Source organism: Zootermopsis nevadensis, unplaced genomic scaffold (genome assembly GCF_977971745.1).
Source record: "Zootermopsis nevadensis isolate Lab colony 2312 unplaced genomic scaffold, Znev_1.0 Znev_ptg000024l, whole genome shotgun sequence".
Lineage (NCBI taxonomy): Eukaryota > Metazoa > Arthropoda > Insecta > Blattodea > Termopsidae > Zootermopsis > Zootermopsis nevadensis.
In genome coordinates, this window is record NW_028259156.1 from 16,211,489 (window position 1) to 16,227,798 (window position 16,310).

The 16,310-nt window shown below is 37.7% G+C and overlaps 1 protein-coding gene and 1 long non-coding RNA gene across 2 annotated transcripts in view; one reads left to right on the top strand and one right to left on the bottom strand.

Annotated features, from left to right (window-relative positions):
- The window catches only part of LOC110838029 (uncharacterized), a 38,459-nt gene extending 29,076 nt beyond the window's left edge, over positions 1-9,383 (top strand). The window contains exon 5 of the long non-coding RNA XR_002545938.2: positions 9,085-9,383. This is a non-coding gene — a long non-coding RNA (uncharacterized LOC110838029). The remainder of the gene's footprint in view (positions 1-9,084) is intronic.
- tok (tolloid-like protein 1 tolkin) overlaps positions 1-11,892 on the bottom strand; it is a 39,591-nt gene extending 27,699 nt beyond the window's left edge. The window contains exons 1-2 of the mRNA XM_087355273.1: positions 11,505-11,892; positions 10,203-10,862 (exon numbers count right to left, since the gene is read on the bottom strand). Of these exons, the coding sequence (XP_087211399.1) occupies positions 10,203-10,473 (271 nt within the window). The 5' untranslated portion in view covers positions 10,474-10,862; positions 11,505-11,892. The remainder of the gene's footprint in view (positions 1-10,202; positions 10,863-11,504) is intronic.
- Positions 11,893-16,310: the final 4,418 nt, after the last annotated feature.

Here is a 16,310-nt window from a genome sequence, read left to right on the forward strand (position 1 = left end):
TTTCCACCCTAATCAGATTAACGATTTAATACTGTTTTTTGCCATATGCGTCACAATCGATTTTTATAGGTTTTACAACTAAAACTTCACCAGATGACATCTTCCGGAATGCAGGGCTCCAGCCACGTACTCGGAGGTGATGGGAAATCACGTCTGGTACAGACTGCACTCGTATTTTTCTAGAGTTCTCATAAATTCTTCAGGATACAGGCCCTCTGATGTCCATACAATCAAGCAACGTTAACATTCTTAAACCGGCTACTGTGCGACTGTGTGCGTTCGTTCATTAAATATTACAGCCAATATAACAGTTAACATAAGCGGAGACTGACTGGTCCCAGACAGAAATTCCACTAGCAGAGTTCGTGTAATCAAAGGAGATAAAGCAGGTAAAATACAGGAAAAGGAAAGTAGAGAACTGAAGAGAATGAAGCAAAAACGTAGTAAGAAAATTGAAGGACAGAGTAAAACGGAAGTGAAGAAATAAAGAAAGAAAGAGAGAAAGAAAGAGAGAAAGAAAGAGAGAATGAAGCAAGGAAGGAAAAAGTGAGAGCTAAGAAAGCTTGTTAAGAAGAAAAAGATGAAGGTATATGAAAAGAGAGAGAGAAAATAGGATGCTGAGGATGGATAATTTGTCCTTTGTCTTGTATTCTAGAAGAACATTTTTCTCATTCCCAGATTATTATTAATAACAGTTATGAAAGTCCAGTGTAGTTACCTCAAGTGCACTCTTCGCCACTTGCTGTCAGTCCGGAGACAGCTGATTTATTGCGTTTCACTACTCTGTCTGTCTGTGTGACGTTGTGAAATCCTATAAGACAAATGACGGTTTTCTTTTCAATGCCCATTCTCACAAAATTGTCTTTTCGTCTTGAGAATTTTTTGTTATGAACCCACGCAAAACATAATGAAGACATGTTATTTTATACCGCCGTGCGGTATCGGCAACTTCTTTGACACCTGTGCGCAGCGGGTCATTCTAAATACAGGCTTTTCAGTCCGGTGGACTATCCGCGCTGGTATCAAGGATCATTAGTTGACGTTATCCTAAATAATCTCTCGATTCTTTTCTTCCTTACACAGTCTCAAAGAGAACCCAGAAGAAGCCATCTTCATACTCGCCGCCTTGAAATCCTTAAATCCCGCAGTTGAAATCCAATTTCCTCCATATGACTCGACGTGTATAAACACCGTGTCCTAGGGCAACATACGTTTCGTTGTGTTCACAATGAGAGAAAAGGTTTTATTTCTGCATAAATGAACTGAAAGCACACGATTAAAATTATCAATTGCCGCCATGTGTATCAATATGGATTAAAAATATTCTGCATTCTCATACCTGGAAACAATTACTGAGGTCCTGTTGTTTATGCTCAAAGCGTATCAAACACAGGAGCTTCACGATCACTTCACGTTTGTTTTCATATCATCCGTGACGTCACAGACAAGCGTAACTGCTCATTCCCAGAGCCAAATAAATCCATTCATGCGAATTTACGTGGATCATTGAGTTCAAATACAATGTCAGATCATTATTTGAATGCTAATTGTTACTCTGTTGTGCCATTGTGATATTCATATCTTGTTGTGTGACGTCATAGTGTCAACCACACACTCTAATACAAAACTAGCACCAAATCCTAACGCTTCATGAGAAAACTGTTTTCACAACGCAATTTCAATGTGGGTATAATGAATCTAGTTTATATTTAACACCAGCCAGTCTTTCGTGTGTATACGGACACGCCGTTTACTCTACAAGAGGTAATAAAACCATTGGCAACATTCACTTAAGATAGTTTTTATTTCCATATCTCGTCCAAGAATATGAACATTAAAATATTCAAAGCTGTTATATCGCCCTTTGTTTTGTTGGGTTTGGAAGATGGTGTCTTAAGCTAAGTGAAGTCCATAGGCCTAGATTTATGGTGTTTGAACGAAAGTGTAAATATTTTGAACAGGGAAGGAAAAGTAAAATTATGCTACAAACAATTTCATAATGAGAAGCTGAGTGTTAAAATTACGAGAGCAATAATTATCATCTGAACCTGCGCAAAGATACTTCAGACATCGCTAGGTAAACAAAATAAGAAACGTAAATACTGTCTAACAGAAACAGAGACAAATAGAAACGATTCTATGACAAATCTCTAACGATCGTCAAGCCCCCCTCACAAGTAACTCACCCTAGATATCTCTACACTATTTGAATAGCAAAACTTAACTAACTGGATGACCACACACGCTCAGCTACGCACACAACGCATGCGTCTATTATTCCACCGACATTACGGCATCAGCCACTGGTGTGGGGTTGGACGTTAAAACTTGTCAAACTTCCGCTCTCTGGCTTGGTAACACCGGTTTACAATTTTGTACAATACTCGAAAGCTTGTATGCCTCATCACTGTCAACTCACAGCTTTCATTTACAGAACATTGAGGCTACATTTAGAAGTTGCTCTCCCACCAGACAGAAAGGAGTTAAGACTACACGGAAACTGGATCCGATCCATGCCTGAGAGACGTAAGTGGCTTGTTATACACCTGTAGTATTATTGAACTTCACACACAGAGTCCTTTGTCCATGGCTGGTTCTTGGTGTAACTGATCCAAGGACGGGTTGCGGCAGATTTCAGCCTGAACAACATGAAGGAAGGATCGAAATCAAGATGAGTAAAAACAAAGAAACAATAACATGTGCTCTGATCAGTTACATTGTCTTGCACATATGAATTTCCGACCTGTGGTTTGAATCGTAACTCCATGACGGAGCAGAGTTACTGAGTCGACAGTCAATAAATTCCACGTCTCTTATGAAGCCCCAAAGTTCATTGTCGTGTTCAATAGAACCCTCCACTGGTGCATATCCTGATATAAATAAAAACAGTCCACACCCTCATACTATTAATTCAAAATAAATGTTATTATTGTCCTCCGTACTTAAATATACGAAGTACACATTGTGCAACATTTTGCATCTGCATGTAGCCTACCGAAGGTAAACAGAAACTTACTGAAAAGGAAAATATATGATATTTCGCTGTAAACAGGTTTCAGTTAGTTTGTTATATTAAATCGCACTTTAGGTTTTTATAATTCGTGAATGCTTTCCATCACTCCGTCAAGGTAGAGTGAGGTTATCTTACTATTCCCCTTAACGTCATTCAATGACGCACTTAACTGCGTTTTCTTCGGAAACGAAGTAATTACGTCACACCAAGACGAGAATGAACCCTGCGTGCTATCGCCTGACCTCTGATCCTCACAATCACTCCTCTGGAGACAGTCTGGCGTATGCATTCCCCCCTCTGAAGACGTTTCAAGATCGACACCGGTAATCACGAAGTAGATGCCTTCTGAGTATGGCCTCAGGCTCCGTTTTATAGTTGGTGCTTTGTGTAGAATTATCATTAATACTGGATTTTAGCGCCTTGTAATCTGGTAGAAATTTACCAACGTTTAAGAGGTCTCTCCTGGCATCATCAGGGCGCCAGAACCCAGAAGATAGCTAAATCTGTACTCGCTGCCCTGAGAACCTCATGTCCCGATCACCAACGCTGTTTTATATTTTCTCATACGTTTTAGAATTCTACGTTGACTCTCGGGTTAAGTTATTTTGTCTTACGGTAACCCTAAAGACACAGGCCACACCACCTGTTGCAGATCTTGCGAAACACAGAAATTGTTACACTAACCAACAGCGGTAGCATTCTACAAGATTAATAAACGTAATTCAGATTGAGTGTTAATCAACAGTGTAGACGCTTTTTAGACATGCTGAGGCCTTAAGCTATGACAAGCTTAATAAAATAACTTTAATAGGGAAGAAGACTATATACGAAAGTATTAAAAGTTAACAAACACAAATATTAAATGAAAATCTAATAGAAGGTGGGTCTACTATAAATACACACAACACATTTAATTGTTGTAATAATTAAATATTTTTACATTTTATGTAACATAACAAAACTAGGTTAAAACGTCTTATTCTAAGACACTTCACTTGTTTAAACCCACAATACGTGCTGTGAATGTGCAGAAATAGCAAAGCCAAAATGATCATATCATGCCCCAGCGACAAAGCTTAGAAATTCGCTTGCATTAAGTTATGAGAGCATTAAATATAATCAAACCAAAGCCACTTTTTGTGAATGAGATGGGGAGATTGTCAGATTCAGAAGGGAGGGAGAGTGGTCAATTTCGAAGAAAACACAACAGCATTTTCCTGAATAAATTGAGGAAAATCACGAAAATCTGATTCAGGATAGACGGTAAATTACTACCGTAAGTTACCGTTACAGCGTACTTTTCGATTTTACTGTGTAGCTGGAAATCGTGGCTTGGTTTTTCCAAACCCTCCTGCAGCTTTTGAATTCTATCGGATGGCCGGAATTTGTTAACTGCGACGAGGGAGTTCCAGGAACGCCGAGAACCCAACTAACGACCCAAGTCATGCAATATTCATAAGTAATAGGTTTTTGTATTGTGGCGCTTTTAACCCTGAAATGTTTGGTTTAAGTGCCTATTTACGACTGCAAATAACTTGCTTTACGTTTCTCCAAGCAGTAGCTCGAAGAAAGAAAATAATCTTCTGGTAAAACTATATAATTACCTTAGTTTTACCATAAGATAGTATAATTGCGTCATATTGTGAATCAAATATTAAATTAATTATTCGGTTTTGTCCGTCTAATCATAATTATATTTAAAATTTAAAATTTACAAATAAGATAATTAAATTATCATTTTATGTTCCACATCGAATAATCGATGTTCCAAATATAAATCGATTATTCGATGTGGAACATAAAATGATAATTTAATTATCTTATTTGTAAATTTTAAATATAATTGTGATTAGACGGACAAAACCGAATAATTAACTTAGTTTTACCGTAAAACGCTGATAACCGTTTCAATACTTTTTTTTGTTTCCGTTGTTGAGACATAAACAATAGTTTCATAATGCTGTATATTAGGATATTGAATTATTAGTTTGTTTACCTACTTTTCGGCATTTAAATGATCAACAAACGATGAGCAGAGACTTGTAAAATTGCAAGTTCAATGTGTTAGACCTTCGGTGGTGTTCTCCAGTTCTGTCAAATTCTCTTGTTTCAAGTATTTACCAGTTGCAACAACTTAACTCTTTCCTAGTTTTATCACTAACGACCGAGTTAAAACACATCATAAATGTCCGCGGTTCTAATTTATCTTGGCCTTAATTTTTATCCTGAATGTAGGGCAGTAGTCAATGTCATAATTTATGATACGTAAAATTAAATCTGATGAACAGAATGACGCTATATCATTATTAGTAACAGAAGAGTTACGACTGCATAACCTTGGCCCTGAACTAAAAAATTCGCTCATTTCATGTCATAAGTTCACTTTACACTTGCTGTTTTTTGTTGTTCGCCCTTTGAATTTTAAATCTTATATTCATAATATTTGCAGATGAAATTATTATTTATTCAGCAAGAATCCAAAAGTTTCAGGCGACATAGTACGAACCAATACCAGACGAATTCCTATGCTGATGTTTTGTTTAATACTGACAAATAAAACTGTCCTGTTGTGATTTGTTTTTTAATTAAATGTCATCCATAGGATGTCCCCAATAACAACTGTTAAACTAACTGACAGATTGTAGTCAAACTGCGTAATGCAGAAGAAGCCAGTGTGTTTTCGTACGTTAAAATTTTCTACCATCAATAACACCATCAAAGTAACTGCAAACTTCTGGGGAGGGGCTAACATTAGCTTCATTTAATATAGGTTTATAAACGTATATATTGTAACAGGTCATCGAAAAGTATGTAAATCTGATTACTTCAATAAGTGGTCTGTTTATTACTCCGCATATTAAAAAAGTCACGTGTTTCCTGATTCAACTCATGTGAAGTGAGCTACATTCAAAGAATTTGAATTTTAAATACCGATATTGTTTTGTTAAAACCAGGTGCATTGAAACACATACATGTTGAAGATGACTGTCACCTGGCATGTTGTACCACGTAGAGGATTGCCGACGTTTCAGAGGCGTTTACTCTCTCCAGTATCAGGACAATCGATTTTGTATTTATTACGGTTTTAAATAGAAATGTTTGTACGTAAATACTCGTACATGAACCGAGTTGAAACAGGTGGGGTAAAGGTTTTGCTGTAAAATCCGAACTTCGGGGCTACCATATCACAGTTATTGGACCTAGACACACGCGCGGTCGCGGGCATGCACACGAAACGTATGATGTAATGTGTAAATTCGCAGAAACTACTGAGTGCGATGAATTCGTTACATCTGCAGTGCAATTAACAAATGTTAGCCATAAAAAATGAGGAAACGCGGTCAGCAAATTGCTAATTAACTTGCAATATTTTATTTCCAAGAAACGTTTAAATTATATTTACTCCATTTTCAGTCAGACATTTCCTGAAACAAGTAAAATACAGGTTCATCAAAAAAGAAAATCGTGATTTAGTTCTATTAATAGCTTTTATCAATAAGTGGTTACAAATCCTCTGTCGTTTTTGGGCGATTCATACTTTTAGAAATGCTTAAGTTATATTGTCTATTTGGTCTAAACATTATTTAGCGAAGTTGAGTCCAGTAGAAAAGTTCAGGCGAATTTTTTTTTCCAGTACGATGAGCTGAAAATATGTTGGCAATGAAGTAGGCCTACTCGTGGCTTGCTTTGGTTCATATCCCGATTTTCATCTGCGAATAATGATGAAAGCACATGAACTGCCTACCCGCAAAAATTAGCTCAAACGCTATATTAAAGCTAAAACTAGGCTAACAGAAGTATTTGTAGTGGAATTTCCTTCAAACTGAATGGAATGGTGAGCGTTATGACTTGAGATAGTCACAGGCTAGCTTGAAAGATATTCCGTCCCGTACATTCAGCTGCTCCATATCAGTTTTGCCTACAGGCAATACAAACTTGGCTCAACATGATAAGACGTAAATTTAACTTTAAAAAATCTTACTTGTTATGGTTTTATTCTACCTTTTAAACATGTTCATTATTTATTTATGTAACTTATATCTGAAATATAATTAACCTGCATTATTTCCGCCGTTTGGTCTCAGAAATAAGCAAATTTTATTAGCTTCAATATTTTTCTGCATTTTTTTTGTTATTACCCAGACTCCTTATCTATACGAAAGATCAGATCTTTCCTCGTTAACGTCAATTCTACGTTAAAGTGTTTTCACCACTCCCACATGGTACCAGCACCCAAAATCCGAATCAGCATTAACAGTGCGTCATCATGAAAGCTTAAAATCAGTCAGGTGTTTCTAATATCTTATAAGATTGAAATAAGCAAATAATCGATTATCCAACAAGCAACAATACGATATACAAACTCATGATCCTCGCCTTCAGAGAGCAGAAAACCTCAGACAATTTGTCCCCGTGTCTCTGAAGCACTGCTGTGGGGAATTCCTAATTTGCAGCCACAAATATCCCAGCCCTCCCGCTGAGACAAATGACTGAGACAACATCGTTGAAATGAAGCCAGTGAAATTAGCACGTGCTGTTCTATTGTTGAGCCAACAGAGCATCAAACTTTGTACCAAGGTCACAAAAATATGTGCGACTTGCTTCATTTACTCGCCTCAATAACATTATTATAATATCAACAATTATAAAACTTCTAATTGGTAATTTTTCCACAGCCTGTCATTTTTTCCTCTTATATGACGAATACAGTTCCTTGGCTGATAATATTTGTCAGTTGACGAAAGTCTATATAGACTTGGTTCAAATTAAAACGTAAGTTTCTAGAACAACAATCTTCGACATTCAGTGCTGAAGACCCATGGCCTGTTAAATTGAGTAGCCCTGTTTGCGATCCCCACAGGGAAGTGTCGTACATCTGGTTCTGTACGGATTAGCTCAGTGAAAGGACACACAGCACATGCCCTGGCGTTAATGAACGCGACGTGTGTGCGTGTCAGCCTGTCGCACGGATGCCGGGTGGGTACACAGTTACAGTAAATCTGTTCGCTATTTGGGCAAGAGATAACCCGAAATGTGCATAAATAACGTTGCTTTGACATCACGAAGCAGAAGAAACCATTAGCTCGCTGAGAAATTATTATTATTGTGTGCGATAACGTGAACTGGAAAGGATCACTCTTGCATTATCTCCACTTTTCAATTATATCAGCCACATATGAGTCTATTCCTGAAGATGGCTGTCTTCTCGGTTGTAGTTTGGTAAACTTGTAGCAGACTACAAACCCAGAAGACAGCCATCTTCGTACTACACCGCTGTGAAACGTCAAATACTACCAAATTAATTCATTTATGTTCGTTTTATCTTCTTATGTTTTAATCTTGTGGTAGAAATAAGCTCTAGAAGTTCATTGACGCAAAACAATAAGAGTCTCGTTAACGAGGCTAATAGAGAACATCCGTGCCCCGAACAAAAATCCCAAAGTTAAATTACTTCTACGGTAACCCGGCCTGCATTTGTAATACTTGTACAAACATTTTTAAAGTAAATTTCGTCGGCACATAGCTTTAGAAAAAACATTACGGAAAATATAGCAGAGAGCTGAAATACCGACTGAGCTTCTTCGCAACTGAAGTATGGAGTGTCTGGGCCGCCTAGTAGTGGGGCCGTCAAACCCCTCGTGATGATCACCCCCCCGCCCCCCAATCTTGAAGTTTGCTTCCACAGCTGCCGTTGATAATTCAGGAAATTACATGCAGCGAGATGAAAAAAAAAAGGTCCATCAAACAGGAATGCGATATTTCATTTGCGTTCACTCCTGTACCTTGTTTTTGCGCGAAATGCTGCAAATTGGGTCGGAACTCACGGCTCTGACTCGACGTCCCAAACTGAGTGTTACGCATTCAGCACACAAAGTTTTCCTGCGAAAGGTCTTTCTTCCTTTCCACGTTGCGCACGAGGTAACTCGATTAACATCACTGACCATTCTGGTCGGTATTCGTTGTCCAAGAGCATTGGAAATTGAATTGAAGAAATTATTGTAGCTCATATAAGGATTCCCTTTCTCTGTGGATAAATGATAATGCTAATCGTGAAAATTACTGTTTTCTAGGATGAAGCGCCTTGTCATCTGGCAGAGGCTAACCGACGTTACAGAGGTCCCTGCTGCCTCCATCATCAGGGCACTAATCGCCCAAGCATATCTGAGAAGTGGACAAACTTCTAACAAACTATACGGCACATAACCCCAGAAATTATCTTCATACCTACAGTCGTGAGAACCTGAAATCTTACCAGATTTAATACACCGCCATGTTTAAAAATAAAAAAACGCTGTTATAATTGCAGACTGGGCTCTGGCTATCCTGAATGTTTCAATAAGGGACTAAATATATTAATTGGAAGATCTTCTTTCATTGGTATCACTTACAGGAACAACAACAACAACAAAAGTCATTATAGGCATAAGGAAATGTTTCATTAGAAACTGTTTATAACATCTATAAGGATTCGTCGAAAATGCTATGTATAGCCTGAGAACAGTACAACAAATTGCAAGACCAAACACACTTCACATAGCCGATTAACGTGTTTAACGTTATGCCTGTATAAAACTTTTCCGTCGCATCATACACACATAAAATAGACAATAGGTCGTGTTCTACCAACAAATAAACAACTTTAAGTGGGGGAAACCGACAGCGATCCAGCGTTCTAAACATCACGTTACAAAGTCCAAAGGGAAGCAATTTTAGGGTTCCCAAGAGTCAGAGTCCATTCTTCTGAACCTCTTGGCTTTTACCTGTCCCTTGTTTCAATTAAGTATTAAGAATACACATATTGATGGTGCAGATTTTAGGCAAAATAGATCTTATCGTCACAAATGGGAATTTTTAACTATAAACAATAACCATAATGGCGTTCCTGTGAATTTTCTGCGTTATATTGAACACTAGCTCTATTAATCATAAGAGCCCAAAGTTTTTGTGGCGACAGATATGTTCAAAGCACCAAACTACAAGCATTATTTATTCTGCCCGTAGAACCACGTTCATAGTCTACAAACGTATTTAACATTAATTATGTGGGTGTATTAAATAATACTTAGTACATATGTACTCTAGAATGTTAGTAAACAGGATGGTTATTTTGATTATTTCGGTGCATATAAACTGTAACAGCAAATTAAATCTTCAACCTTTGGAATCCTAAACACACCGGATAACTTACCTCCTTTGCACGGGTCCAGGTCAATATCGTCGGAGATGTGACTGGCAAACCGCGTGTTGAGGAGTTCTTCAGCGGTGAATCTCATTGTGCGGTGAAGTTGCCACTCTGTCGCGTTAGGTCCCGAAAAAGTTGACATGGCAACCGTGGGGATGGTCAGAGGGGCAGCCAACCCAAACCACAGCAGAACCCTGCACGCTAGCAGCAGTCTCAAAACTGCAAGACCAGCACCGACACTCACGAAGAAAGTCTTCCTGGACATTTCTATAGACATCCTCTGGCACTCTGGCACCAACTGAGATTGTTCTGACCTCCCCCAAATACAGACAAGAACTAACACGTATAGATAAAACTATTTTAAAACACGGTCATACATAAATATCATACTTGAGGGATAGGATTGCATTTTATTCAAAGTTTCATAAATGATTTGGCATTGAAGTGATCGTGTAAATAAGCGGATTCTTCACCATATTCAGCAGAGTCCTTATGGTCTGTGTATGAAAGCAGTATATAACTAGCAGGCCAGCTGAGCACTGCAGACTTGAAGAAGTGATAAGCACGATACGAAAGCTTGGCGACAGGGTCACTGCACAATGTTCATGGCTAGTTACAAAACTACATTAAAATGTTTGAGCGCGATCGAATACCTTGTTCCTTATTCTGAAAAAAGAGTTTCTGGAATAATTACTTCACTAGATTTTAAACCATATGAAACTGGAATATGATAAATTATATGCTACTGTGACTTTTGAAACAAAGTTTAGTTCGCTAAACAAGGGCGTCCTCGTCTTATGTTCTCGTGATACAAGCTATTTCACTATCAGAGACAATTTAACTGAAACAATTTTCCACATTAGAGAGATTAAAACGTTACTTTGATCGTTATTTGAAGTAGTTCCTTAGGAAAACAGAATAAAGGGAGAAACAGAATTTTACCAATTTTAACTTTGTTACAACTTTCGGGTAAGGCTTTTCAGAAAATTTAACTGAAAATTATATACATGATAGGACCTATAATGACAGACTCAAACTGAATTTAACTAAATTTATACTAAAATAGGTATAGTTAAGTAATTTTACGATGAAATTTAATCTAAATTTTATAATGCAATTTCCGTATATGAACATTTCTGACTCAGCTATCCACGGCATGCATAAATTTATCACTCAAAAATATCAGTCGGTACTGTGGGTCGTAGTTAAATGAGCCTTACAAAGTACTGCAGGTCCCGCATTTAGTATTAAATAATAGCCAATTTACAATATCCTTACAGGAGTGTCATTACAAATAAAAATAATTACCGGAATATGTATCTCAACAGAAACTTCCCATTGAAATTTTAATTGTAGTCATTGCAAAACACGTGTATTCTTTACATGCCGTCTCGATTATATCGTTTGGGAACATTTAAAAACATCTCTAAAATAACGAGGGTCTCATTTAATAAATCAAATTCCAATTTCATTAAAACTCATATTTTAGTTCAAGCACACGTATTCAAAAATATAAATTTCACTGATATAAACGTTTCTTCTAACTCATACTAAAACTGAAACAATTTGCTGGTATAAATTTAATAAAGCGGTCATCACTTGTCACCCCGCACAACAGAGCACGACTGGACGTGGTGGATGCGGCGATGAGGCCTGCTAGACACGTCTGCACGTGGTCAAAGTCAACCGGGCGGCCTGCCAACCTTCTGCCTCTCTCTCTGCTTGGCTTCAACTCAACGACCAGCAACTACCCTTTCACCCCACCCCTTGGTCTTCTCCTGCGTCAGCGCGCAGCTCCAGCCACTGCCACCCCCTGTGACATTCAATTTTCTACGTACACATGTGTCTGTGTTCGGGAGAACACTTATCGGCTGACTGGCTGATTCTCATTTATACTTACTCCCCACACCCCCTAGTAGGACCTGTGTGAAAATATTTGGAGAAATTCGCTATTCGACCTTTAAATTCGTATACTTTTCTATTTCCATCCCAAATTTATTCAAATTATGATATATACTTGGTGCAACAAAAATAACATATTTTAAAATGGCTGAATGTAAATATTATTACGTTAATCTTGCCCGCTCGGATGACGTTACAGCCGAGGAGACAAAGACGTTGTTAGTTGTAAAATTACCGATAGAATATGTGACCGAATTTTGATAAAACATTCAATTTTAACAATCAAAATGGGATATGAATTAGTGTAACGAAACAACCAAACTGAATACAAATTTTTGTACTTAGGTATATCCTGCACAATTTTACATTGAATTTTATTCAAATGCGCAAAACCGTTCGTTTTTACAATTATACAAAAGTCTTTGTTTGAAATGAGGGACTCAATTCCTCTTGTTTTAACAGTTCTTATTCGTGAGCGCCAGAATGAGGCCAATTAACATTTTGCACTTTCGCAGATTAATTTAATCGCCGACTCTGGTTTCCTAGACATACCACCTTCGATTCTCAACCAGGAGCACCCGCTCTTTTAACTCAGATGTTACGTGGTTTTCCTTACCACATCCACGCGCATTCTGGGGTTTTAACTTGAAATAGGCCAAGGCAGATGCATTCCTATTTCCTATTACCTATTAGCAGGTGAGTGTTGAACATGTTACCATGCATATTTCACATGTCATATGTTACTAATTGGTTACGTCATCTTGTTCCTAAGATGTTTCCACTTTATGTGGGTCGTCTGTCATTAATACCGAAAATTCGACATGTTATTTTCCGTTTTCATAACAAAATGGTTCTAATTATTCGTGTTTTTTCCGTCTAATAACAATTGTATATAAATAAAATTTATACATAAGATATTAAAATATCATTTACATATTTGGTACATCTTTTAACTACATGTTTCGGTTACATTGAACCATCTTCAGGTGTAAAGTTAAAAGTTAAAAATTATAATCTTATAAACTAAAACTTAATTACTGTTGTTGTGTAACTTCTGATGATGTTTACTGTCAAATTCATTGGAATGAGGGTATATTTTGAAGTGATAGTGGTTCAATATTGGCCTGTAACATAAATAATTTAAAATATTTTTAAATATTACTGAACTTGAAAGAACGAGTATAGAAGAAAAAACGGAAAAAACACGAATAATTAAATTTTAATTCACAATATGACGCAATTATATCAACTTATGAAAATGGTTCTAGTAAACTTTTCATATTTTTTAAAGATCAATCTCAAGAACCTATAATGAATAACGAACGTAGTATTTCGCACCACCGCCATGTTTGGTAAAGACGGCAAGTAGTTATAAAATAATATGTAATGGTTTTCAATAACATATTGATACGGATATTAGCAAAATTCGACATATTTATATCTGTAATATGGATATATGTAACTCTGGTGAATCAATGGTGGAGTACACATCTCAGATTCTGCTTAAACATACACCGTCACCGAAAACGAAATTCTCTTACCCCATAACAGTGATGGGTACTGACATTTCGATTTCATAGAAACGAAACTCAACAAAACAGCATTTCAAAACATGATTTTTGAGTTATATGCAGAAAGGATGTTGTTAATTCCTGTAATATTTAAAAGAAAACAATTTAGACGTACATAATCTTTCGGCAGACTGCATTCATTGTACTTAATTACAGCAACTAAACTTTCAATTGACTATCTACATTAACTAATGAAATGGGAAGCAACTGAATGGCTATCGAAATAACAAAATTATAAACTTCGTAATTTTATCTTACAATCAGCTGATGGTCAAACAATTTCATGCGGACTTGAACCTCATCGCCACAACATCGAAAACCTTCCAAACAGTCCCATCCTGAAGAAGGCAGATCCAGTTTGTCTTTTCACAGTCTGCTTCTGCAAGATCCCAGTGACTGAACGGTCTCTTACACTGGGATCTTTCAACTACACGTCTTCCCTCTTTAATACAGGAAATTTGTTTCGGATTGGCAATTACAGATTGAATCCGGGCACTATAAAATTTTCATAGGACGACTAAAGGGAAATGTACTGACTTTCCTGGTAATCCTCTGCCCCTCCAGGAAAATTCCGGCCAATTTTTGGTTCACTAATCATTGTATCAACCAACACTATATAATGCCAATTATAGACATTATCGATGAAAACACATGAGGAAATAGCTAAATAAATATACATTACGTTTCCAGTCCTCAATTCACGTGCTGAGTGGGCCGAGTTTCGGAATGGCGTGTCAGCCTCTCAGCGCGGTCCACACTGATACTCGCTGACCAAATTTCACGGTCGGCACACTGATTACGGAATTCTTTTTACACGCTTAATATTATCACTCTTCCTTCTGAAAATTTCAATCGAACTGGCAGCAAAACACGCCTTATTTCACTTCAAAAATCCGAAATTAAGTTATTTCTCGCTTTGTCAACTTGGATTTTACTTTATCTAAAGTTACCCGCTCTCCTGAATAAAAAACACGGTTTAATGGAAGAATGCAAATGATTAAATTAAAAAAATGGTCTGGCCTGCTCACTATTCCGATTGTCACAAAGGAACTGAGGAAAACCACGAAACATCTTAGCCATTAAAATCGGTTCTCTGGTTGACAATCGAACACCAGATTTCCCGAATACAAAGCTGGGATGTTAATCACTAAACGCGACGTTTAGTTTAAGTTATAATTTACATAAACACTTTGTTTTAAATGATTCAGAGTTTGATACCGATCGTTGCCATGATATAAAAACATAGTAGGAATTAAACATGTCAGTACGATGATAATCACCTGAAGATGGCAATAAAATAAAATCCGAAATCTCATGTATGTCAACTATATCTCAGACAGTGGGCAATGCGAAACATGATTGCAATGTAACTTTCCTGGCGCTAGACTTTGACGAACTGTAGTTACCTTTGCTTGCACCGCGTTAAAATTAGTTCCATTTCCCTGCCAGTCCTCTATTTATACCTACATGAGGGCGGGAAGCCAGAGACGAGACCCTGACCCATTCTTGTCGTGCACTCAGTGGCGGATTGCAACATAACCTAGCTGAAGTCCACAAAGTGCAGTGAAATCAGGAACGCCGTGTTTCCTGCGTCGCGGCGTCTGACTTACCAAAACAATGCCGTGCCTACGCAGGAGCAACGGAACCTCAGGTCCACTCGCTCCAGATCTCAACTTTTATTGAAGTTCAGCTGTTCGGACGCTCTTAACTTTCGAATTCCAGACATATCTCGTCGACGTTAACTACCGTGGTAATCCTCAGTTCCTCCAGGCTTATACGGCACCCTATTAGGTCACGACCGCCTCCTTATATAATCTCACAAGGTATTATTCGTCTTATCATTTGAAAGAATAGACTATACAGCAGCTGACAGCATTGTTAAACGAACAGAAATGAAAGGATTTTATTCAACGTCAGAAAAGCTGGTTCTGCTCTCATATTTGCTGCCGTTTACAAACATCAATTTCTTGTACTTTTATGGCGATCGCCAGAGAAGATGGCTGTATTTTGGATTGTAGCACAGTGTAGTCTCGTAGAAGTTTATCGACGTTTCAGAGGTCATTGCTGCCTCCATCATCAGGTCCTTCTATGAGACTACACGGCTGTACAGTCCAGATGACATCTGCGACAATCTCAAATTCCAAATACTGTTAAGTCCTGATTATCCTACACAAACGGGGCTAAAGGACGGTCGGATAATCTAAAATGTCAAATAATTCAGAAGACGAGTAAAAAAGACAAGGGTAAATATTAATTCGACTTATAATTCAATTTACGATATTATTAAATTACGAAAAAATTGCGATACGGCATCGAATGAAAAAAAATCTCGCTAACAAAGATTGTATTTATTATAATGACTGACTGACTACATGGCTTAAAGAACACGAAGGTTCATCACCGAATTAACCAAAGCCCTCCACCGGACCCTGTCCTGAGCCAACAAAATCCACTCTCCTTCAACTCCTATCTCCCATAGATCCCGCCTGACATTATCCTCCCATCTATGTCTAGGTCTCCCCAGCAGTCTCTTCCCCTCAGGCTTCCCAACCAATACCTGGTGCACACCTCTTGTCCCATCCATGCGCGCTACAAGCCCGGCCCATCTCATTCTTCTTGACTTAATCACCCTGAATAACAG